The sequence below is a fragment of the Lithobates pipiens genome, unplaced genomic scaffold, assembly GCF_037356315.1.
Source record: "Lithobates pipiens isolate NorthernLeopardFrog02 unplaced genomic scaffold, aLitPip1_a1.2 Scaffold_1, whole genome shotgun sequence".
Lineage (NCBI taxonomy): Eukaryota > Metazoa > Chordata > Amphibia > Anura > Ranidae > Lithobates > Lithobates pipiens.
Window position 1 is genome coordinate 154,622,746 of NW_027507685.1, and position 26,596 is coordinate 154,649,341.

General features: G+C 45.9%; 1 protein-coding gene across 1 annotated transcript in view; it reads right to left on the reverse strand.

Moving 5' to 3' along the window:
- The window catches only part of CFAP157 (cilia and flagella associated protein 157), a 31,225-nt gene extending 27,115 nt beyond the window's left edge, over positions 1-4,110 (reverse strand). The window contains exons 1-2 of the mRNA XM_077478729.1: positions 3,897-4,110; positions 840-1,111 (exon numbers count right to left, since the gene is read on the reverse strand). Of these exons, the coding sequence (XP_077334855.1) occupies positions 840-1,111; positions 3,897-4,045 (421 nt within the window). The 5' untranslated portion in view covers positions 4,046-4,110. The remainder of the gene's footprint in view (positions 1-839; positions 1,112-3,896) is intronic.
- Positions 4,111-26,596: the final 22,486 nt, after the last annotated feature.

The following is a 26,596-nucleotide window of genomic DNA, read 5'->3' on the forward strand; positions in this document are numbered from 1 at the left end:
ACTTTGTAGAACCTCCTTTCGCTGCCATTACAACTGCAAGTCTTTTTGTGGATGTCTCTACCAGCTTTGCACATCTAGAGAGTGATATTTTTGCCCATTCTACTTTGCAAAATAGCTCAAGCTCTGTCAGATTGGATGGAGAGAGTGTCTGTGAACAGCAATTTTCAAGTCTTGCCACAGATTCTCAATTGGATTTAGGTCTGGACTTTGACTGAGTCATTCTAACACATAAATATGCTTTGCTCTAAACCATTCCATTGTAGCTCTGGCTGTATGTTTAGGGTCGTTGTCCTGCTGGAAGGTGAACCTCCGCCCCAGACTCAATTCTTTTGCAGACAAATGCCGCATATACACGAGCGGAATTTTCGTCTGAAAAATCTTGGATGGTTTTTCCGACAGAATTACGCTCAAGCTTGGCATCTTCTTCCACATGTTTGCTGTGTCCCCCACATGGCTTCTCACAAACGGCAATGAGTCTGTGAGTATTGAGTATTCTTAGGAATAACTCACTCAAATCTGTCCAAACAAGAGTCTAGTAGACATCCCGGCTATTATAAAGTTTGAAACACAAAATCATAAATTCTAATATAATAAATAACTATAAATAATTATAACAAATAATATAATAAAATGTATTCAGTAATGTAATCAAATCAAAAACACTGAAATTTGCTCAGTTGCAGAATTGTCGCTGTCATTACTTTTAGTGTCTGATGACGAATTTCCCCACAAATCATTATCGCTCAATTCTGCGAGTGATTCTAATTTATTATTGCTATTTTCTATCTGGTCTAAAACTGCTTTTGACGTAAAAGGACATAAAGCATTAAAACTCTTACCCAGAAGCATGTTCTCTGAAGTAAGGCGGTCCATTTTCTCCTGGGACTCACTCCGTACCTGCCCCAGCTGGGCCTCGTAGGCTTCTTTCTCGGCATCTTTGGCCTCTTGTAGTCCAGTCAGCTGATCGTTGAGGTCAGCGATTTCATCAATACGCTGGTTGAGGGTTCTCTTGAGGAAAGACACAATCTCCTTCTTGTCACTGGAGAGTTGCTCGAACTGTGCCTGGAACTGGCTCTCCTTTGCACAAATTTCATCCCATTTGTTCTGATACCTGTGTATAAGACAATTGTAAGGCCACATTAACATGTGTGTGTGTCTGTCTGTGTGTGTATGTCTGCATTTGTGTGTGTGTATCCGTGTGTGTGTATGTCTGCATTTGTGTGTGTGTGTCCGCATGTGTGTTTGTCTGCATGTGTGTTTGTGTGTGTATGTCCTGCATTTGTGTGTTTGTGTATCTGCGTGTGTGTGTGTATGTCTAAAAAGTGTGTTTGTGTGTGCATGTCCTGCATTTGTGTGTGTGTGTGTGCGTATGTGTGTGTATGTCTGCATGTGTGTTTGTGTGTGTATGTCCTGCATTTGTGTGTATGTCTGCATGTGTGTTTGTGTGTGTGTTTGGATGTGTATGTCCTGTATGCGTGTGTGTCTGCATTTATGTGTGTGTGTGAGTCTGCATGTGTGTGTGTCTGCATGTATGTGTGTCTGCATGTGTGTTTCTTCCGGGTCTTCAGGGAGTTCCATCGGAGATCCGGTGACATCACGGACTTCGACGGCACCAGACTCCTCCCCCATTCCCCAAGTGCCTCCATCTGCCAACGAAGGGAAGGGGGGAGGACTCCGGTGATGTCAATGTGTGTGACGTCACCGGACAGCCTTGACAGCAATGGTAAATATGGATGTGGTTAACTGGGATCATTCAGTGAGCGAAGTGTAGGCAAATTTGATAACCTCCATTTTTAACATTGTTGTCCTTGGATGCGGATAAGCTGTGATATTTTTGCCGTGTGGATCGGCACTGGTGGAATAACTTGTGGATCTGGCTGTTTATCGTCTCTCTAATTGCCTTCAGATTTATTATTATTTGTTCTGTTGTTATTATTTATTTTATTCATTGTTTTTGCACTGCACTTATATCCATATTTACCATCGCTATTTGAATTCTGTGAAAATTCTTTAGTATCCAGCTTGCATAAGGGGGGTGTATTTTAGTTTAATTAAAAAAATGACTTACGTCAGTGCTACAGTTTGAATTGAAAATGCATTTGCGTGAACTGTGAAGTTAAGTCATGGATTGTGGAAATGAACTAGTGTCAGGTGATTGTATATAGTGTATACCACATTTACCACTGACTAATGCAGAGCTGCAATGCAAGGAGATCAGCTAAAAGTAGTTGGATCTGTATGCGTATCTGAAATTAGTCGATTAATCGATTAAAAAAAAAATTGATTAATCGAACATGAAAATTTGAATCAGTAACAGCCCTACAGATTAGGTAACGGAAGTGACGTTCCATCAGCTGAATCCTTACTGCGCATGCGCAGGTTTGCTAATCTGGCAGAACACCTGCAGTCATAAGGCGCCAGCGGACATCTTACTACACCCAGCGATGTCTTAAATTTCACAGTCGTTTTACTAATAAAGTGATAAATCAATATAGTATATTCAGATCTGTGATGCTGTTTTCATGTTACAAAGTGTAAAGGTTTAGCGCTGAGCAGTGTGGGGTGTACTAAGATGGCCTCCGCCACTTTCCTACTGCTGGCGTCCGGCTTCTTTCAAAATGTAACATTAAAAACAGCATCACAAATGTCAACACACTATATTTATTTCTATACGCTCACTTTATTGCTAAAATGACTGTGAAATTGAAGATGTAGTTGGGTGTAGTAAGATGTCCACTGCCGCTGTTCTATTAGATTACCGCAACCCATCAGAAAATGCAACAGAAGTGACATTCTCATACTTATTGCGCATGTGCAATGCATTCCAACATGCGTTCCGTGGCGCTATGCGTTCCAAATCCTCATGATCTGACGGGTAGCAGTAATCAGATAGAACACCCATCAGACATCTTACTACACCCAGCCATGTCTTGAATTTCAGAGTAATTTTAGCAATAAAGTGAGCTTATAGAAATAAATATAGTGTGTTCACATTTGTGATGCTGTTTGGATGTTACATTTTGAAAGAAGCTGGAGGCCAGCAATAGGAAGGTGGTGGAGGCCATGGTGATTCACCCCGCACTGCTCAGTGCTAAACCTTTAGCCCACGTTCACATCGGGCCGCTTTGGCATACTATTTGACATGTCAAGTCAGTGGTTATTGCCGGCAATGGCACCGTCCGAATTGGTGCGCCACCACACCGATTCCCAAAAGTAGTTCCTGCACTACTTTTGGCGACTTCCAGGGCAATTTAAATAGGCGTCTGTGCATGAGCCCGAACTGATGTCTGTCAAATCGCCCCCGAAGTCAGACTGCATTGCCGGTTAGAAAAAATGATACGTGTTCAGCATGAATTCTAACCCACATCAGTGTGAACCCGGGCTCAGCCTTTCAAAATGAAACATCCAAACAGCATCACAGATCAATAGACTATATTTATATATACATACGCTCACTTTATAGATAAAATTACTATGAAATTCAAGATGTAGCTGGGTGTAGTAAGATGTCTGCTGTTCAATCAGAATACCGCTACCCATCCAATCATGAAGTGCATGGAACGTGTCGCACCGCGGAGCGCATGGTGGAACGCATCGCACATGCGCAGCACATTTTTTTTCGGCGGAATGTAACTTCTGTTGCACAATCTGATGGGTATCGGTAATCTGATAGAATAACACCTTCTGATTTCAGGTATTCCGTCAGATTAGTGAACCCGCTACGCATGCGCAGCTGATGTAACGTCACCTCCGTTACCTAATCTGACAGGCCGCCAGTTCTGACAGAACACTGGTCCTTTTACACCACCAGGGCATGCTGGGAGTTGTAGTACATCTGAGACATGTAGTTCCTCTGATTCCAGTCATGCTGGAACCTGTAGTCCCCCCACAATCACCTCTCCAGGCGGCCTTCCAGGTCCCGGATCTGGAGTTGGTAGAACTCTTTGCTCTCCTCGGTGACGGGCTCCCCTCTGCTCCTCTCCTCCGCCTTCTTCTCCTTCTTCCCGGTCGCGCTCCCTTTCCCTTTCTTCTTCTTGGGCGCCATGGTACCTTCACCCACCGCTCCGCCGTCCACAGCGTCCCGCTGCTAGGCAACCACGGGGGGAGGAGGGGCCGCGGACGGACACACCTACTGGGATGGTAAAATGGGCGGGGTTTTTGTGAACCGAGTGCCATGCTGGCGTAGGCTCTTCCACGTGTAATGGGCGGGGATAGTGGAGTGATTGGAGGCGTGTGTGGGCGGGGCTCAGCTGTCCTCAGGGCTGTGCTGGGGATCAGTAGATGTCAGTGAGCTGCGATCATGTGTCACCTGTCATGTTTTATAATATATAATCGCTAGTGACACTGTCACTTCCTGTAGGGGGGAGGGGTGCTGGGTCATGGAGTTCCCATATTTTCTAGGGGTGTTGGCAAATGAGTCATGCATAGCTCCTAACTGTCACTGATTTCGAGGGACTGTCCCTGATTTGGAGCAATGACCCTCTTTCCTCCTCATTTGTCCCTCATTTTAGTCTGCTCTATTATAGATGTATATAAAATGCACTTTTTATCCAATTTCTAAATCTGTATTTTTCAATTTTAAAAGCCAATATAAAGGAACAGTAGTGGTAAAAAAAAAAATCACCTGTGGATTTAATTAACCTTTTTTTTGTTTTTTTTTTTCCCGTTTAAGGGGGCATGTCCTGTGCCTACATACATTTGCTAGTAGGTGTCCCTCATTCCCATCTTAAAATGTTGGGAGGTATGGAGCTCTGACAGCTGATTGGAGGGAAGAGACACAAACTCCGCCACACAGAAACAGAGCAGAGACTGTCAATCTGCTGGAGGTCCCTCCCCTGTCACCATTTTTCTCTTGGTGTCAGGAAAACTTGTCAGAAGTGATTCATGCTGATCGCAGAGAAAAGAAGCAGCAGACAGAAATTACACTCTGTATTCTAGATAGAGACAAGCACACACTATAGAGGGATATGCTTTGTTCATTTTTCATGTCTGAGGTTTACGACCACTAATGGATTTGAACACAATGCAGTGTTACGGATCTGTACGTCCGGTGTGTACGGACTCATAGGCCTCAAGCACACGGATGTTTATTAGCTGAAACATCTCAAGTGTAAAATCCTTAGCACTTTCCCACGCCTGGACAGTTGCATGCAATTCCCACGCCTGGACAGTTGCGTGCAATTCCCACGCCTGGGGAGCTGCGTGCAATTCCCACGCCTGGGGAGCTGCGTGCAATTCCCACGCCTGGGGAGCTGCGTGCAATTCCCACGCCTGGGGAGCTGCGTGCAATTCCCAAGCCTGGGGAGCTGCGTGCAATTCCCACGCCTGGGGAGCTGCGTGCAATTCCCACGCCTGGGGAGCTGCGTGCAATTCCCACGCCTGGGGAGCTGCGTGCAATTCCCACGCCTGGGGAGCTGCGTGCAATTCCCACGCCTGGGGAGCTGCGTGCAATTCCCACGCCTGGGGAGCTGCAGGTTTTGAGTTTCAACCACCAATACAATTTAAAAGCTGCACTCATTTACACATTGATGGCTTCTGCCTTGATCTTTACACCTGGATTATTCACTTGTATTGGCGGCTGTGCACAGCACCTGCGGCTTCCCGGTAACAGGAAATCACCAAGGATTTAACTTTTCATAATCTTTAAAGGATAAGTTCACCCTTGTTCTGTTACATGCTACCAAAGAGGCAGGTGCAGCTAGCCACTTTGCCACTAGGTGGCTCAATTACTCTGGGAATTGACATTGGGTGTTATGCCCTCTTTTGGGTAGAATCCTCCAATCAGTGATGTCAAGGGTGAGTCAGCACCCAAATACAGTTAGGCTTGGTAGGGAGGGAAACAGTAGACTTGGGGCATGGAAGTCATACACCCCACATCTGTGAGAATGCAATCTACACACGTGGGCCCTAGACAGGGCAGGAGGCCCAGTGGAGTGGGCCTGTATGCAGGAGAAACCAGCTGTAGACATTCTGCCCCTGAAGGAGGTGGGGTAGGGTTGCCACCTTTTCTTCAAGCCAAACCCGAACACTTTAGCGGCACAGGGCACATTTGTTTTCGTCGTATACACAATAGGATTATAAAAGACCTGGGACACCTTTGGGTGCCCCAAGGAGAGTGGTAATGCAGCTCGCTGTGGCAAACAGTGGGTGTAGCCAAACTGCTCTTTCTGACATCATGGCACCCGCCCCCCCAGTTATGCCAAACCTGCCCCCAGACAGCGGCCTGCAGCTCCCGAATGGCAACAGATTTTTGTGTGACTACAGTGGAACCTTGGTTAACGAGTAACGTGGTTAACGAGCGTTTTGAAAGGCGGGGGGCGCCAGGGACAATCGGAACAGTTTGGAACTGTTCGGAGCCATTTGGAAATGCTCTGAATCACTCAGAAATAGTCGGAAACACTCAGTTCCTGAGCCTTTCCAAGGCTTTCCGAGCTCAGCCGACTTGTCCCCGAGTATATCCGGCACCCCCCCCCACCTCTGGCCACATGCGGTATTGCATGCAATAAAAGTCAATGCGGAACGAATTATCTTCATTTCCATTGACTTCTATGGGGAAACTTGCTTTGATATGCAAGTGCTTTGGAATACAAGCATTCTCCTGGAGCGGGTTATGCTCGTAATCCAAGGTTTCTAAGTTACTTGGGCAGCCACAGCCCAGTCTAAATAATGTGTCCGGGTTTCAGGCAGACTGAAACCCAGACACAAGATTCCAAACTCGAACTGTCCGGGTAAATCCTGGACAGGTGGCAACCCTAAGGTGGGGGCTGGGGCGGATTGCCAAAATATCTATTTCATTGGAGATCATTTTTTGAGGCTGCTTCCCAGGAGAGATGTACCCAGCAAGGAGGTGTCTACAGAGGACACAGTCCTGTGAGTACTTATGACCCTGTGCAGAGGAGAGACTGAAGGGAGATGGCTGTGAGTTGCTGCACATGCTTTCACCTGAGACTCATGCGGGTCGTCCACTTTATGTGATATACTGTGTATGTTAAGGCAATGGTCATCAACCCTGTCCTCAGGGCCCAGGTTTTATGTATTACATTGGGGAGATGTAGACTAGAATAGTGCAATCACTGAGGAAGCAAATGATATCATCTGTGATGTATTTCCGGTATCTTGCAAACCTGGCCTGGGCCCTGAGGACAGGGTTGATGACCACTGTGGTAAGGGACTATGGATTGTATGTCCTTGTAATGTGACTGTTTTTCGATTCCCTGAACAACACCAGTAAAGTGCAGGGAAGTTATTTATTGTCGACATTCCTTCTTCGGATATAAAGGTTTATGGCCTGGCATATTATGAGGAGGCCTATGGCAATGAGCAGGGCACAAGATGGTGGAGGGGTGGGTGGGCCTCAACAGGTGGCATTGTGCTTGGGCACCGAAACTAGGTAACCACAAAGCCACTCTTACAACCTGTCCACACCCCCCAACCCCTTAACACAAGTGGCTGCATTTGGTGGGCACAATGGCTGCATTTGATGGGCACAGTGATGCTGCAATTGATGGGGGGGGGTTCAGTGTTTTTAGTTTGTTTGGGCCCCCTCAAAATTTTTGAGCACCAGCCACCACTGTTGCACCTGCAATCTTTCAGAAAACAAACCAAAACCCCCCTACTGTAATAGAAGTCTATGGGAAAGCAAGGGTTACCTGCAGGAAAAGCGCAGTACACCTGCACTGTGGCCAAACCTCAGTGGATTGGTATGAAAGCCGCCTAAATTCAAAATGAAGCTTAAAGTGGAGGGCCACCCTGAAAAACAAAAATACATTAAAATTTAGAAAAAAAAATCCGAAAAAAAAATAAAAAAATAATTATTTTTTAACTTACCAGAAATGCCTGTTGCTAGGCACATCGTCCTAATCTGCCTCTTCCTCCTCCGCGGTGATCTTCTGTCTTCTCTCCTCCGTGCGGCGTCTTCTGGGTAATGGGTCACACAGTTCCCAGAACACAGCGCGCCCCATTCACAAAGCGCTGCGCGACACGCGCATGCGCAGTAGGAAACGGGCAGTAAAGCCGCAAGGCTCCACTGCCTGTTTCCCTTAGCTAAAATGGCGGCGCCGGGACCCGAGAGCCGAGGGACGGGTAAGCCTCGGGCGGCCGACATCGCGGGCGCCCTGGACAGGTAAGTGTGCTTATTAAAAGTCAGCAGCTACAGTGTTTGCAGCTGCTGACTTTTAAAATTTTTTTTTTAAAACCGGCCCTCCTCTTTAAACTGCAAAAGGGGAAGAAAATGGAAACTCTGTTTCAATCAGATTTCAGCTGTAATTGAACAAAATAAAACATTGCTGGTTGTCACAGGCTAAATCATAAATGGAAGTCATTTGAATTCAAGTAAAATACTATGTTTAGATTAAATGGTGCGTTTGGGGTCAGTTTAAAATGAAATAAACATAGAATTCTACTTTAACGCCGGGTTCATCAGTGCAGTGCGGTTTTTTTAAGACGCTTTTTTTTACGTGCGCTGCCCTTAAACACTAAGGCCGCGTACACACGCGCGGACTGTTCGCCCAACTTTGTCCGTCCAACAGTTTCGGCAAACAGTCCGCTCAAAATTAGCATGGACGGACATGGCCACACACGACGAACGAACAGTTTGCTGAAACCGTGCGCGATGACGTGAACGGCACGTACGATGGGACGAAAAATACGACGTCTTATACACTGCATTATAACTTTCGGCGTGAAAATCCTTTCTGAGCATGCGCGCAACTTTGTTTGACGAACAAGCCTACACACGAGCGGACTGTTCGCTGAAACAAGGTTTCAGCGGACAGTTTTACGGAATTTCCGAAAAACCTTGTTCGTCAAACTGTCCGCTGAAACTGTCCGCTGAAAGCCCACACACGAGCGGACTGTCCGCCCAAACACTGTTCAGCGGACAAAGTTGGGCGAACAGTCCGCGCGTGTGTACGCGGCCTCATAGAACATGTTTTATGAAATCATATAAAAGGAGCGACATTGCAGTACTTTGATGGGCTTTCATGAAAATGCGCATTTACTAGAATTTTATGGCAGTGCACCTAAAAATGCTCATAAAAAAGTGACACAGAAAACCGCACTGCGTTGATGTGAACGGGGGGCATAAGACCCAGAGCAGAGCAAGCAGCATCTGTGCCCTTGTCATTCCTTTTATTATCACTAGATGGAGCCCAACCTATTTTTATAATGTCATGCATATACAGACTCCGGTGTTTATTTACTAAAGGCAAATCCACTTTGCACTACAAGTGCACTTGGGAGTGCAGTCGCTGTAGATCCGAGGGGGACATGCAAAGAAAATAAAAAACAGCATTTTAGCTTGCACACGATTGGATGATAAAATCAGCAGAGCTTCCCCTCATTTCAGATCTTCCCCTCAGATCTGCAGCGACTGCACTTCCAAGTGCACTTGAAGTGCAAAGTGAATTTACCTTTAGTAAATAACCCCCATGTGTCATAGCCTATGGCCTCATCCATACCGGACGTCCAAAAGCTGCTTTTACAGCTGTTTGAGGATTAATTTTGCCCTTAAATGCCCCTCTTTTTTAGCCTGTGTCTCCCATGCAGACATTCAGAGGTTGATTATAAAAAAAAACACATAACTCAGAAGAGGAGCATTTGGGAGGAAAAAAGCCAAACACACATAAACGCTAGACGCGTTTAGGAGCGTTAATGCATTCTAATGGTGAGAATAAATGTAATATAATGGTCAATAGAACGGATTAACGCCAAACATGCACATGCAAAACGCAGCTTTAGGCACATTATTAAAGCTGCGTTTACCTCTCCCGAAGGAACAAAGGAATCCAAGAGAGGAATAAAAACCATCCTGTGTGCATGAGGCCTATATGTTAAGCTACTAAACCTCCAGGTGCATGAGGCCATAGAAAACTGCACTGCGTTCAGGTCCATACGCTATACGATTAAAAATACCACATGCAAGGTCCCCAATGAGCGAACATTTCAACTCACATTAAACAATCATGGCCCCCTGTTGTCACCATCTGGAGAAATGATATGCAGCCATCATTGCAGAGGATATAGGCAGGAAGAGACTGCAGGAGATCCGCATTACTGGCTCAGCTGGTCGGTGTTAGAAACCAAGGCGTCCAGCAGGGACACGCTATCTCTCACATCTGTAATTTCAGATGGCAGCATAGCCTGGAGCTCTACAAGGGCTGGTTTACAGGTGTGGCTAATATTGTTGCCCCTCTTAAAAGCAATCCGCAGTCACACTTGGGGGGGGGGGGGGGGGGAGTCCAATCTTCCACCATTTCATTTTATGCCACAAAGCAGCTGCAGCACGTGTACAGCCTTGAGCAGCTGCATGCGGCTCGATCGCCTGATTTTACTACCTCCTGACCATCCATGTGAACAAGCAAGATACCACAGAGCACTCTGCCATCAGGCCCCATTCACATCTGATTGACACGCCTAAGTACATTTCCTTGTACGTTTGCACATGACAGCATCACATGAATGGGTTGCACTATGCGCGGAAAACACACCAAAGTAGCTCCTGCACCTTTTTTGGGTGGTGAACCTTGTGAATTTTTGTTTCTGCAGGTTTGGCAAGCTTCTCAAGTGCTATAGACACCCCAAAATCCTGAGAGCCATTTATGTAAATACTGACCACAATTTGCAAAGCTCTGGTCCACCCCCATCTAATTTTTCTATTGGTTGTTGAGTATAAAAAAACACTCCCTGGACCAATAGTAAGGAGCTAAAGCTTGTATAGCACCTTCTAGTGTGTGTTAGAGGTGAGTGTAGGCAAACCATACCCTGACTCACATTTAAGCTGCTGAGTCTCAATTAGGTCAGGGTTTATTAACGATCAGGGCTGGGTGACTGATCTTGTCAGCTCTCTGGTGCCTTCCCCTGGTCTAGAAGGTTGGAGAATGTTCTAGAACTAGAATGGTGGGGGTTGGAAGCGTTGCCTTGAATATTTATGAGGCCTCAGCCAATCCCCAGAGTTCACCTCATAAAGAGACATGGGCCATACCAGCAGGGGTAGTCACTTGGAAGATGGAGATGCAGTGTTGAGGAGACTGTCAGGGGCCCTGATGGGTACCCCTAGCCTACGAGGGGGTGTCCAGCCTTGGGTCTGGGCTCGGATGCTGGAAGGATCCTTCCAAAAACACAAAGGGAGAAGGCTTTCCTGGAGGCACAGGAGCAAGAGAGGACAGAGTGAGTAGATCAACACAGTTGGGGACTAACAAAGAGGGGAGACTACCACATGTAGACAGATTCCCTTGAAGACAGTGGTGCACTTAAAGTGATTGTAAAGGCAGAAGAATTCTATGCATTCAGATAAAAAGCCTTCTGTGTGCAGCAGCCCCCCCTCAGCCCCCTTAATACTTACCTGGGTTTCATCTAGATCCAGCGATGTTGCTTGAGAGACTTAGCCATCCAGGTTGGCTGAGACACAGCAGAGGCACCATTGGCTCCTGCTGCTGTCAATCAAAATCAGTTAGCCAATCAGGAGAGAGAGAGGGCAGGGCCAAACCGCGGCTCTGTGTCTGAATGAACCCACAGAGCTGCAGCTCGGTTCAGGTGCCCCCATAGCAAGCTGCTTGCTGTGGGGGCACTTAGTAGGAGGGAGGGACCAAGAGCACAGAAGAGGGACCCGAGAAGAGGAGGATCTGGGCTGCTTTATGCAAAACCAACTGCACAGAGGAGGTAAGTATAACATGTTTGCTATTTTTAAATGAAAAACATGACTTTAGTATCACTTTAAGTCTTCAATCCTTTCCTGAGAGATCTCCTGGGAGTCAGCCGAGTAGGCTAATGAAAGATACAGCTGCAGCCAGGTGGGCTGGCAGGACCTGAAGTGGTGGTTCTGGGATCAGTGACCACAAAGGAAGTAGAAGGAAAAGTTACTTGCTGTGTCACTCCACATGTGCTACTGTCAAGGGACTTTGAGTTCCTGCCTGTAAAGGGCTGCTGCTGAACTGACATAGAGACTGTCCAGTTGCCCCAGGAGTAAACCAGCAGAGCATGAGCTGAGAAAGGCCAAGGGTGTGCAGGAGGAAAGTGAAGAGGAGACTGTATAAAGCAAGTGGGCATCCCATAACCTCCCATCCCTATCCAAGTTATTAACCCCCTAATAACAAAAAATAAAACAAAGCTATGGACCGTTTTCAGACTCTGTAATTTGGAAGGATTCTGTGTGCCTGGCTGTGAAGAAGCGGGGGATCCCTTTAATCTGCAGCTCCTATGTGGGGTGTGCTACACTTGTATTTGCATAATTGGGCTCTTGGATTTTGGGGCCCATGGGGCATGATTAAAAACACTGCAGGTCAACTTACTGCATATAGGGGGGCTCAAATGTAGTCCCAACAAGGGCCAAACATGTTTTTTTTTTCCCCTCAAATGTTATACTAAAGAAAGTTACCTGACACCGCAAACATGTTATAGGAATTTATGGAGACATGCTTTAACAGATAGTCATAGACTGCAAACACGTTACATGAGACTGCTAAAGATCACTGCTATTACAGTCCCTTTACAGATCAATACTTTCACTTCTTAACTGCTTTACTTTTCAACCTCTAAAAAGTATTTGGGCCATATTTGTTGCATCAGGATCCATTTAACCACTTCAGCCCAGAAGGTTTTACCCCCTTAATGACCAGGCCATTTTTTGCGATACTGCACTGCGTTATTGTAACTGACAATTGCGCGGTTGTGCAACGCTGTACCCAAATAAAATTGATGTCCTTTTTTCCCCACAAATGAACCTTTGTTTTGGTGGTATTTGATCACCTCTGTGGTTTTTATTTTTTCGCTATAAACAACAAAAAAGGAGAGGCAATTTTTTTACTTCCTGCTATAAAGCATACCCAATAAAATAATTGAAAAAAATCAAGTCTTCATCAGTTTAGGCCAGTATGTATTCTGCTACATATTTTTGGTAAAAAAAAAATCCCAATAAGCGTATATTGATTGGTTTGTGCAAAAGTTATCGTGTCTACAAACAATGGGATATTTTTATGGAATTTATTTTTTTACTAGTAATGGCTGCTATCAGCAATTTTAATCGGGACTGCAACATTGCAGAACACACACTGGACACTTGACACTTTTTTGTGGAGCAGTGACACTAATACAGTGATCAGGGCTAAAAATATGCACTTTCACTGTACTAATGACAATGGCTGGGAAGGGGTTAACATCAGGGGCGATCAAAGGGTAAAGTGTGTCCCTAGGGGGTGCTTGCTAACTGTTGGGAGGTTACTCTGACTGGGTGAAGACAGAGAATGGTGTTCCTTAGCAGGAACACAAGATCTCCATCTTCTCCCCATCAAAATGGCGATCTGCCTTGTTTACATAGGCAGATGGCTGTTCTGCCTCTTTATGATCATGAGTGGCCAGCAGACATCGGGCACCCGTGATGAGATCACTCGAACGTTCGCCCCCCCCCCCCCTCCTTCCCCCATTTCAGAAAATGCAGCGCTCTCCACGTATGCGCAGTAGGAAAGGCTTCACTGCCTGTTTCCCTTACTGCAAAATGGAGGAGGCAGCACCCGAGAGCCAATGGAAAGATGGAGAGCTGCGCTGCCAACATCGCTGGATTCCAGGACAGGCCAGTGTCCTAATATTAAAAGTCAGCAGCTGCAGTATTTGTAGAACTCCATTTTAACCAAGAGTACTTTTGACATCTAGTGGCAGAAAAGAAATGGAACATCTCTGGATTGAAGGCAGTTATTGAAGCAAAAACTTCAATTATCTGATCTGCATGCTTGTTCTGAATCTCAGAAAGTACTGAAGTCACTGGATTACCATGACAGCCTGGGAACACAACCAGCATCTTATGTGACACCAAATGATCCATCTTGGGAGTCACAAGAGAGGGTGACTACATTCCTCCAGTACACACAGTGGGACCATGGAGAACAAAGACAACCACCCACTAACAGGACATCAGATCACAGCAGCAAAAAAAATTGAATATGGAGATCTGGAGGCTGAGAGCGATCGAAGGAACGTTTCTGAGTTAGGAATACATACTTGCATAGAATTTTTATTTTTTTAACCATAGTTTAAAGAGGAAGTAAACCCTTCCAAACAACTTGGACCTATAGGTAAGCCTAGATTAAGGCTTACCTGTAGGTCCAAGCAATATCTCCTAAACCTATATGGTTTAGGAGATATTTGCCCGAAAATGGGCACCGCTGTCTACGGCGCATGCGCCGTAGACAGCGGCGCGCATGCGCACTAAATGCGGCAAATCCAAGAATGGATTTGCCAAATTTGTCGACTCCCGTGCGCATGCGCGGGAGTGACGTCATCGCGGCTTCGCCGAGTGGCAGCGGCGGAGCTGCGAGACGCGACTCCCGTGCGCATGCGCGGGAGTGACGTCATCGCGGCTTCGCCGCTGTCATTGGTCAGAGCTGCGAGACGCCACCAGCAAGATGGACGCGGCGGACTACAGGGATCAGCGGCGACTTCGCTGGCTCCTGTGTCAGGTAAGTGACACATAATGAGCTACTATGCGATGCATAGTAGTCCATTATGCTTTACCTTTGCAGGGAAAAAAAAGAGGAAGTAAACCCATCAGGGTTTACTTCCTCTTTAAAGTCACTTTATAGTTAGCAATGGCAGCGATATACTTCTCACAGGCTTCCTTTAGATGGACACAGTGCTATTGAAGCATTATTACCATTCATCATTGTCAGAATCACACTTCTCACACCCGGCCTGTCTGCCTCTCTGCATGGCCTCCCAATTATTGAACCTTTCCCGTCTGCCCTTGCCATCTCTGTGGACAAATATTGCTCCATATCCAAATATCTTATCTCTCTTTAATTAATGCATAATTAATGTAAAGCCTAATTAACAGTTGTCACAGCAGGGCACTTTATGGGCAGTGGGGTTCCCAAGGAGCCTGCCACTCTGTTCTTTCCTCTTCCATCATTATTGTTATAATTGAAGCCAGCAGATGGTACATTCAGGGTTGCTGGGTCACATGTACATGGCTTTAAAATGTTTGGCTCTAGGTACACAACTCTTAAAGTGTTTGTTACCCTAAAAAAAAGAAAAGAAAAAAAATCCTGTTTCTTTAAAGCATGTTATACAGCGTAGTGCTTGTGCTATGTAATTTGGCCCCCTGTATCGCCTGAAATACCTGTCTGACCCTGCCTGGTTCTACTCTCCCCCCCTGTAAACTGACCACGGTGTATCATGTCTGCTGAGTCCTGACACAGTGTTCAGTTTACGTGATTCTGTCATCTGCAGCTCTCCTGTCCTCCTCTGTCCTCTCTCCTCCCTCCCTGCTTGTCAGCTCCTGTGTCAGTGCCGTCCCCTCCCCTCCTGCTGCTGAAGTTATGAAAAAAAAGTTTTATACCATCCTCTGTGTTTAATAGTCCTATGGGCCCCTGTGTCTGTGCTTTATAAAAATAAGCCGTTCTTTACCTGTTTTCAGAGGGCTTCTGGTTGTCTCTCCTTCTCTCCCCCTGACTGACGAGCTGTCAGACAGGGAGAGCAGAGAGGCGGTGGGTCACGTGAGCGCCGAGAGGCGCAATGAAAACAGGTAAAGAACAGCTTATTTTTATAAAATGCAGACACAGGGGCACACAGGATTATTAAACCAGGGCTCGACAAAACCCGGTCGCCAGGTCGCATTGGCGACTAGAAATAGCGACCTCGCGCCTGGGGCAGCACAGCTGGGGGTATCCTGTGTCTGTGGACCCCCCCCAGCGTGATCGCGTCGGGCCGTTCCGCCGGCGGCCGAAAAATTTAGGCCGCGGCTTTGAGGCCTTCTGCGGTCCTATGATTCCTTATGGAATCTGGCGCCCTCTTGTGGTCGCCGTTGGTATGACAAACCAGCAATGTTAATGAAGATTCCTCTGCCTGTATTATATTACCTGCCTCTTCTTGCCTTTATTTAGAACCCCCTAAACATTATATATATTTTTTATTCTAACACCCTAGAGAATAAAATGGTGGTTGTTGCAATACTGTCTGTCACACTGTATTTGTGCAGCGGACTTACAAGCGCACTTTTGTTGGGAAAAATAATTTAGTTAATAAAAAAATAAGACAACAGTAAAGTTAGCCCAATTATTTTTTATATTGTGAAAGATAATGTTACGCCGAGTAAATTGATACCCAACATGTCACGCTTCAAAATTGCACCTGCTCATGGAATGGCGACAAACTTTTACCCTTTAAAATCTGCATAGGCGACGTTTAAAAAAATTCTACAGGTTGCACGTTTTGAGTTACAGAGGAGGTCTGGGGTAGAATTATTGCTCTCGCTCTACCGATCACGGCGCTACCTCCTATGTGTGGTTCGAACACAGATTTTATATGCGGGCAGGACAGGGCGCGTTTAAAAATTATTATTTTTTCTGCTTTATTTTAACTTTTTTTTTTTCCACTGTTCTTTTAAAAAAAATGTTGTGTCACTTTTTTATTCTTATTACAAGGAATGTAAAAATCCCTTGTAATAGAAAAAGCATGACAGGTCCTCTTAAATATGAGATCTGGGGTCAGAGAGACCTCGGATCTCATATTTACACTAAAATGCAATTGAAAAAAAAATTGTCATTTGAAAAAAAAAAAATAAAATGTCCCTCTAAGAGCTATGGGCAATGACTTGGAGACGGGGGGGGGGCTGCGACGGCGCTGCTATCTTCCCCTCACTCGTCTCCATGTCAGGCCAGGGACAGGTCCGGATCGTCGTCACGGACCTGGCTCCTAACTTTTTAAGCTGGCTCCTAGATTCCAAGCAAATTTGTCAACCCCTGTATTAAACACAGAGGATGGTATAAATTGCATATAGTGGCATAACAACCACTTTAAAGAATCACCCGTGTAATAATCCCTGAGCCCTGGTTCACACTGAATGCGACTTTAAAATGGCACTTCTCCACTTCGAAGCTGCAGTTCAGTGCGATTTCATGTGCAACTTGCCTAAAATCTGTGCAACTTCATGCAAAGATGTCTATGCAAGTCGCACCTGAAATAGCCAAAAATGGTGCAGGAAAACTTTATATCAAATCAATGTGGCACCGCAAACTCAGACTTTCACTGATTTGAACAGTTCCATTACCAACAATAGGGTACTTGTCATGCAATTTGGAACTGTCAAATCGCATGACAAGTCATACCTGTGTGAATGGGGGATAAGTCATCATGTATTAACCACTTCAGCCCCGGAGGATTTTACCTCCTTCCTTACCAGAGCATTTTTTTTTTGCAATTTGGCACTGCGTCACTTTAACTGACAATTGCGCGATCATGCAACGTTGCACCCAAACAAAATTGATGTCCTTTTTTTCCCACAAATAGAGCTTTATTTTGGTGGTATTTGATCACCTCTGCGGTTTTTATTTTTTGCGCTATAAACAAAAGAAGAGCGACAATTTTGAAAAAAAAAAACAGGCAGGGAAGGGGTTAACACTAGGGGGCGCTGTAGGGGTTATGTTCCCTGGGAGTGATTCTAACTGTGGGGGGAGGGGACTCACAAGGGGAGGAGACCGATCAGTGTTTCTCTGTACTGAAAACACACCATCGGTCTCCTCTCCACTGACAGGATGTGAGTGGAGAGGAGAGTGTGTGTGTTTACATACACAGATCCACGGTCCTGCTGTGTTCCCGAGCAACCACGGGTACACGGCAGACATTGGGGGCGCCACGCACGCGCATCAAGTCCCTAGCGATGTCGCGTGCACACGCGCCCCCTAGACGGCCGGGAATGAGAGGACATCATATGATGCCTGCCCAGAATGGGAGATCCCATCTGCGGGCGTCATATTACAATACGCCGGTGCTGAAGTGGTTAAAGAATTCCAGGTATAGATTTTTCACATAGTTATATTGGCCCAGGTTGGATCACATGACTGTATATACCATACCTGGCAGATGCCCCTGGAAGCCAGAAATTACTGAAGTTCACACCGTTACTTTGGTGATCTCCACTTGGTTCCGAGTCCCGAGCTGAGCGGCTGTCCTGCTGCGTTCTAAACACAGGAGGTCGGCTGTTCAGCATGGGCACCTTTCAGAGAATGCTTTGCATTTTCTCAATGAATGCAAAGCATTCTCTGATTGGACGAAGTGGAGAGTGTGACGTCACTGCCCGGCCTCTCCACCACATCCAATCAGAGAAGACTTTGCATTCCTTCAGGAAGCAAGTGGAGATCATGGAAGTAATGGTGTCTACTTCAGTAATTTCCAGCTTCCAGAGGCATCAGCCAGGTATGGTGTATACTAGAGCTGCACGATTAATCCGTAAGAATCAAGATTGCGGTTCTTTCCCCCTCGCAATCTTAAAGCGGAGTTCCGCTTAAAAAATAAATAAAATAAAAATTCAGCAGCTACAGATACTGTAGCTGCTGACTTTTAATATATGGACACTTACCTGTCCAGGAAGTCCACAATGTCAGCACCCCAGCCAATCTTCAGACCGGCTCACGGGTGCTGCCACCGCCATTCCTGGTAAAGGAACCAGGCAGTGAAGATTTTTGGCTTCACTCCTGGATCCCTACTGCACATCCAGGAGTCACGCTGCGTGTTCTGATTGGTCCCTGCTGTCTTCTGGGACCCGTGTGTCTCCCAGAAGACAGCGGGGGAAAGGAGGATTTGCTGGACATTGCACAATGTGTGGCGATTTTCTCCGGAAGTGAGAGCAAATGCCTGGATTTGCTGAAGGGTGCCAAATGTGACACCGGAGGGGGGGAGGATTCAGAACAGTGAAGGTTCCATGTTTCTGGGTGGAACTCTGCTTTAACAAAGCATTTCCCCCAATTATATGCTCAAGTCCACAGCTGTCAAAAAAACAAAAACAAACAGGCAGTCTGCCAAGTTTCACAACATTCCTCAGCTGCTGAGCTAACTATAGACATTTGTTGTTTAGATCAAAGGAATGAACTTCAGTCTGTAAATGAGGGAAGTTTAACCACCTAAAGTCTAAACCTTTTTCAGACACTTGTTGGTTTCAAGTTAAAATCATTATTTTTTGCTAGTAAAATTACTTGGAACCCCAAAACATTATATATTTTTTAGCAGAGACCCTAGAGAATAAAATGGTGGTAGTTGCAATATTTTATGTCACGCTGTATTTGTGCAGCAATCTTTCAAATGCAATTTTTTGGGAAACAAAAACACTTTAATGAATAAAAAATAAACAGTGAAGTCAGCCCAATTTTTTTTGTATAATGTGAAAGATGAGGTTATGCCTCGAGAATTGTGATCTTTAATCTAAGCAAAAAAATTAATGATTCTCATTTTTCCCAGAATCGTGCAGCTCAAGTGTATACATAGTTATGTTATCCAAGCCGGACCAATATGACTACAGTATGTATAAAAATATCTATACCAGGAATTACTATTACAACAGAAAGATTCAACTGAACGCATGGTCTGTTCAATGAGGTCAAATCACCATACTATGGCATTCTAATACAATCCCATTTAGAGCCACACAAATGGCCATCAGAACACTGAGAATGATCTAAACTATGATATTTCAGAAACTGACACAACCAAAATTAAATGAAAAACTCTTAAGCCCCGTACACACGAGAGGACTTATGTCCGACAGACTTCCAAAGGAGTTCCGCCGGAGTTCCGCCGGAGTTCTGACAGACTTTTCGGCCGAAAGGGACTTGGCCACACACGATCACACTAAACTCCGACGGATTCGAACGTGATGACGTACGACCCGACTCGAATAAGGAAGTTCATAGCCAGTAGCCAATAGCTGCCCTAGCGTCGGTTTTAGTCCGTCGGAGTAGCATACACACGAGCGGATTTTTCGAAGGGGACTGGGTCCGGCAGAGTTCCGTCGGGAAAATTTGAAGCATGCTTCATTTCTAAAGTCCGCCAGACTTTTGCGAAGCTAAAGTCCGTTGCAGCCCACACACGATCGGATAGTCTGACGGACTCGGTCTGACGGACTTTGGATGTTGAAAAGTCCGCTCGTGTGTACGGGGCTTTAGGGTCCGTTCACACAGGGGCAACTCCGATCCGACTTCAGGTCGCCCCTAGTCGCCTCAGGTCGGACAACATTTAAAAAGCAATGTAAGTGAATGAGAGCCGTCTTAATGCACGCTACTGAAGTCGCTGCGACTTCAGAAAAGGTTCCTGTACTACTTGAATCCGACTTGTAGGCGACCGGTACCCATTGATTTCAATGGAGGTCGCCTCCAAGTCGGATCTCCGTTTATACGGAGGCGACTGACAGAATTATCAGCTCTCAAGAGGGCACTCCACGCCAAATTTATGAAAAAAATTTGGCGTGGGTTCCCCCTCTGAGAGCATACCAGGCCTTTAGGTCTGGTATGGATTCCAAGGGGAACTCCCTACGCCGAAAAAACGGCGTGGGGGTCCCCCCCAGATTCATACCAGACCCTTATCCGAGCACGCTACCCGGCCGGCCAGGAAAGGGGGTGGGGACGAGCGTGCGGGGCCGGTAGGGTGGGGGGCCGGTATCCGGGGAGGCCCCCTTATTAAAGGGGGCTCCCAGATTCCGATAAGCCCCTCGCCCGCAGACCCCGACAACCAACGGCCAGGGTTGTCGGGAAGAGGCCCTTGTCCTCATCAACATGGGGACAAGGTGCTTTGGGGTGGGGGGCCGCGCAGCCCCCCCTTCCCCAAGGCACCCCCCATGTTGAGGGCACGCGGCCTGGTATGGCTCAGGAGGGGGGGGGGCGCACGCTAGTCCCCACCCCCTTTCCTGGCCGGCCGGGTAGCGTGCTCGGATAAGGGTCTGGTATGAATCTGGGGGGATCCCCACGCCGTTTTTTCGGCGTAGGGGGTTCCCCTTAATATTCATACCAGACCTAAGGGCCTGGTATGCTCTCGGAGGGGGAACCCACGCCAAATTTTTTTCATAATTTGGCGTGGAGTTCCCTCGAGAGCTCATTCTCTGATTGGCCGCGGCAAAAGTCGCCTAGTCTGGGGCGACTTAAAGCCGTGTTGTAAGTCGCCCCAAGTCGTGTTCAGGTCGTGTCCAAGTTGCGTCCAAGTTGCCTCCAAAAGTCGTGTTGAAAGTCGTGTTGCCCCTGTGTGAACGGACCCTTAAAACCACAAAAACAAAAAACAAAAAAACAAAACAAACAAACATACTTGAATAAATAAATAATAATTATGCATACCGCTATCCCAACTATGGGTGAGCTCACTCTCTGTCAATGGATTGCTCTATGATCCATAGCTGGGGACCGCACTTTACACAGGATGGATATATGAACTCCAAGTAGACTATATGACCAGTAGAAAGCAAACCCATGGCTACAGTTCTGTAATGCCAAACGACAAAATCCATTGGATTTTTTCCAACGGATTTTGGCCCAAACTCGTCTTGCATACACACGGTCGCACAAAGTTGTCGGAAAATCTGATCGTTCAGAACGCGGTGACGTAGAACACGTACGACAGGACTATAAAGAGGGCAGTAGCCAATATCTTTCGTCTTGCCATTTATTCTGAGCATGCGTGGCGGTCTACACATGATCGGAATTTAAACGATCGGATTTTGTTGCCGGAAAATTTTAGATCCAGCTCTCAAACTTTGTGTGCCGGAAATTCCAACGGAAAAAGTCAGATGGAGCCCACACACGATCGGAATTTCCGACAACACCGTCCGATCGCACATTTTCTGTTGGAAAGTCCAACCGTGTGTACAAGGCATAATTCTGGAGACCTACTGCTATATACTCACCACTTCCCAGACCACAGAGGGATATGTGGTTTAAAGCATAACTAAACCCATTCAGTAAAATCTCCAAACCTCGACAGGTTTCTGTAAATCCTTTATTTGCCGTCAGTGTTTTCAAATCTGTAGCTTTCATTAAAATCATCCCTGATGGTCATGCCATGAAGGCCATTGCTCAGCACACACTGCTATGGAGTGACAACTGTCTCCTGCATGGTGGCCCCATTATATGCCCACCTGGTACAATCTAAAACCATCTGTGCCCAGACACTTTGTGTAGCCATAAACAACCATCGGGGCAATGCATATAGACAGGAAGTGGTTGGCAAAGTCTACAGGAGATCAGCAGCACTGAGATGCAAACAGGATGAAAAAAAAATGGTGAAAAAAAATGCATTTTTAGAAAAAAAAAAAAACAACACATGGCAATTGTTTATGATACGCAGTACTTTTGCAAACTAATATTACCCAGGCAGGGTTATTTGGACTTTAAGGGCCGGGTCACACGTGTGAGGTCAGAGATCAGATACAATTCACACCGCACTGCAGTGAAAATTACTTGCGATGTCTGTGAGATGCGATTTCAGCCATAAAGATCGTATGGCTGAATTCGCATCAAACTCGTACAGGACCCTTTTTTTTGTCCGCAGCAGAATCGGATCACATGGGTGTTCACACCCATGCGATCCGATTCCTGTCCGAGTTTGAAGATCGCACTGCGATATGTGAACCGATTTGGGGGTGTCATTAACTTTTACCTCCCAGCAGTTCGCATAGGGCCATATGAACTGCCGCCGGGAGACATGCGATGTGGTAACCCACATTTGATTCACAGGGTTCCCGCATCGCAGCAGTGTGAACCCGCCCTAAAGAGTAACTCCACTTTTGTTGAGAAAAAACATTCCCCTCCGGGTGATCTGTGTACTATACAAGGATTTTAACAAACTTAGTTGCAAATTCCTACCGTTTGTTGTTCTGAATAAATCCCGGTTTGTTCCTCTGTGAGTCTAATTGGAGTGGTTTCATAATTATCAGCCCGCTGGTGCAGAATCAGGCCTCTAATGAGGAAAGCTGCTGGGTCTGCATCCCTTTAGATGTGATTTCCTATTGAGAGTATCTCACCAAAAAATGACATTATTGTTGCAGGAGATGCCAAAAATCTGACTTGTATCTTAGTGTAGACTTCTAGAATGTGTACAGAACACCTCCAGGTAGTCATATTGCATTGAACTTTACAGAAAATGACAGAGCGGCAGACTGAAAAGGAAAGATAATTGTTAATAACGTTCAATTACAATATGACTTGTTTCGCAATTGTATATGCTAGATTTTTTTATTTGACATTTTTTATGCATGAAAGTGGAGTTACCCTTTAACTCTCACACATCTACAAAAAACTGAAATCTCATCTTTAGGTGGAGTGACCCTTTAGTCCAACCCTTTTCACAGCATATAAAGCAAAAGTTCACAATGGGAGCTGCTGTAAAATGTTCTTTATTAGTCTAATACAAAACCTGAGATGTTACAGTTATACCAGTGATATATATAGATATATATATATATATATATATATATATATATATATATACACACACATACATATATATACACACACACTAATCCAGACTGCAATAATCTGCCTTCTAGTAGTAGGCTCAGACAGACACGAAATACAACAGAACATCCACCTTCACATCCCAAATGTCTTCCTCCAATGCCGCAAGTTGAGTGTGCCCTGGCCGTCCTCACACACACACAATGCAGGGATATTGGTCCTGCATTGTATATGATGACGACAAGTATCTGACTTTGACTTGGTATCAGGGTTGCCAACCGCCAGTAAATTTACTGACAGTTTGTAAAAATCAGTGAGTTTATTACAACTGCCAGTAAATATCAGGGGCTGATAATTTCACACGGTGTTGACTTTTTAGGTGTAAATAAAGAAAATGACCTTGTTATAGGCATTGTCAGTGTTTCTAAATCATGTTTATACTGTTCAAATATTCACTGTGTTAGATTTCAATAGGAGTTCTGTAGTTTGAGGTTGCCAGTAAAAAAAAAAAAGTGCTCCGCCAGTAAATTTTCCATGTTTTGTCAGTAAAATAATGCCGCAGGAGGTTGGCAACCCTGCTTGGTATCAGCTTCTTGTACAGCAGAGCTCTGACTGGGAGATGGAGGGGCTGGACTGGCAGCCAGAGCACAATGTATAGAATGAACATATAAGGTTTTACCCCTGTACATACATGTATAATTGCAAACAAGTATAAAAAAAGAACCCAAGAATAAATCCATAAAGTTAACACCAATTATAAACATATTTGAAAAAAATGAAAAAAGACTTTGAATATACTGGTTGGGTTTTTGGTTGCTAAGAGCAGCAAAAGGCACTTTCCTTTCCTGGTGTTTCTATAAGTCAAGCATGCCACACCTATGTTATTTAAAGCTGAACTCCAGACAGGTATCCCGAGACATCATTTAATAGAGAAATAAAAGATAATTACATTTATGTTCACATTCACATAGCAACTGTAATGGGGAAGACTAATGCCGCGTACACACGACCGGACTTTCCGGGAGAAATACAGGACTGTTTCCGTCGGATATTGCAATTGTGTGTGGGCTTCATAGGACTTTTTTTCTTCAAAAATTCAGACGGACCTAGAAATAGAACATGTTTCAAATCTGTCCGACGGACTCAATTCCTATCGGGAAAACCGTCAGTCTGTATGCTGGTCCGACAGACCAAATACGACACAAGGGAAGCTATTGGCTACTGGCTATTGAACTTCCTTTTCTAGTCCTGTAGTACATCATCATGTTCAAAACAAACTGACTTTGGTCCGTTTGTGTGTGGGCAAGTCCGTTCGGTCGGAAGTCTGTTGTAATTCAATCGGGAAGAGCGTCGGACCTAGTCTGCCGGAAAGTCCGGTCATGTGTACGCGGTATTACCTTAACATAGGAGGCAGGGGGAATGAAGAGACGGGCCAGTCTCCTCTCCGTTCTCCTCAGGCTAAAAAAGAAGTGTGTCCCAAGTCGTTATTGGCCAGTGTGTCCCGAGATGTTGTTGGCCAGTGTGTCCCGAGACGTTATTGGCCAGTGTGTCCTGAGACGTTATTGGCCAGTGTGTCCCGAGACGTTATTGGCCAGTGTGTCCCGAGACGTTATTGGCCAGTGTGTCCCGAGACGTGATTGGCCAGTGTGTCCCGAGACGTGATTGGTCAGTGTGTCCCGAGACGTGATTGGCCAGTGTGTCCCGAGACGTGATTGGCCAGTGTGTCCCGAGACGTGATTGGCCAGTGTGTCCTGAGACACAATTAGCAACTGTCGAGACACAATTAACAGTCCTAAGACTCCCTGGCCAATTGGGTATCAGGAGCTGCTGCCTGATTGGCTGGGAGGAGAATCAGGAAGACAAGAGCGAATATTAATTCTCTATTGTCACACAAGTGGGTGGGATTGAGGCGCAGTGCTCTGCACCTCAGCCCACCGTTTTTTTTAAGCCAATTAGAGCCTCAGGCTTCATGTGCTTAAAAAAAAACAAAAAAAACCCTCATCTGATACCATGCGTCTGGTGCCCTGCACGTATGGATGGGCCGTCACTGGTCAGCACTAGTCAAACAAGCACTGCCACACTGAACATGTTCCACTCATCTACCAACAGAAGCTTCTAGAAAGCTGGGCAGAGCAGAGTGATGGCATCATGTAGAGGGCAGAACCTGGCTGTTCTGTCTGACAGGGGTGTGCACTTCACATAATTAGCTAAACTGAATTTTAATTTTAATTTTTTGTCGGCAGGTAAGACAGTTTACATACATATATTTGAAATGTGTATTCAGCTATCTGGCTAGAGTTCAGCTTTAAAACATGCCTACAAGGTATTGCATCTTCAGAAACCCCCCCTTTACTACTAAGCCGAGTAAAGCAGAAAAATATTCTAACACAAAGCCCCAAAGATTCCCATAATCCACAGCAAGTCATCGACCCACCAAGAGCTATATATATATATATATTTCACTACATAGACAATAATGCTACATTAGGCATTGTAAACACGTATCCAATGTTTTAAATATACCAAAATAGACTTTTTGTATCTTTGCATGTAATAAAAAAGGAGGTCTGTATCTCTAAAAAAATGTCTTAATTGTAATATTATTATTAGGACTTCTGTAAAAATATACAAGTTTTCGGTTCTGTCCACAGCAATCAGTAAGGCCGCGTACACACGCGGGGACTGTCTGCCGAAACTAAGTTCGTCAAACAGTCCGGACAAATACGGCAAACTTTGTTCGTCGTACTAAGTCCGCGCAACTTTTGAAATGAACGGACTCGCCCACACACGAGGCAACAGTCCGCTCATTTCGAGCGCGTGTGCAGGTAGGCGGGGCCCGCCTGGAATGTACTTAAAGGGGAACCCCAACGCCGAAAAAAAATCGGCATGGGGGTCCCCCCAAAGTCCACAACAGACCCTTGTCCGAGCACGCTACCCGGCCGGCCAGGAAAGGGGGGCGAGCGAGCGCGCCCCCCCTCCCGAGCCGTACCAGGCCGCGTGCCCTCAACATGGGGGGTGCCTTGGGGAAGGGGGGGCCGCGCGACCCCCCCACCCCAAAGCACCTTGTCCCCATGTTGATGAGGACAAGGGCCTCTTCCCGACAACCCTGGCCGTTGGTTGTCGGGGTCTGCGGGCGGGGGGCTTATCGGAATCCGGGAGCCCCCTTTAATAAGGGGGCCCCCGGATACCGGCCCCCCACCCTATGTGAATGAGTATGGGGTACAATGTACCCCTACCCATTCACCTGTAAAATAAAAAGTAATCCAAAAAAAAACACAACACACGAGATAAAATATTTTATTGCACAGCTCCGGGGGTCTTCCGTCTTCGGGGGTCTTCTCGCCGGACTCCTCCGCTATCTTCTTGTAGCTCTTTTGCTAGCGGAGGAGTCCGGCTTTCTT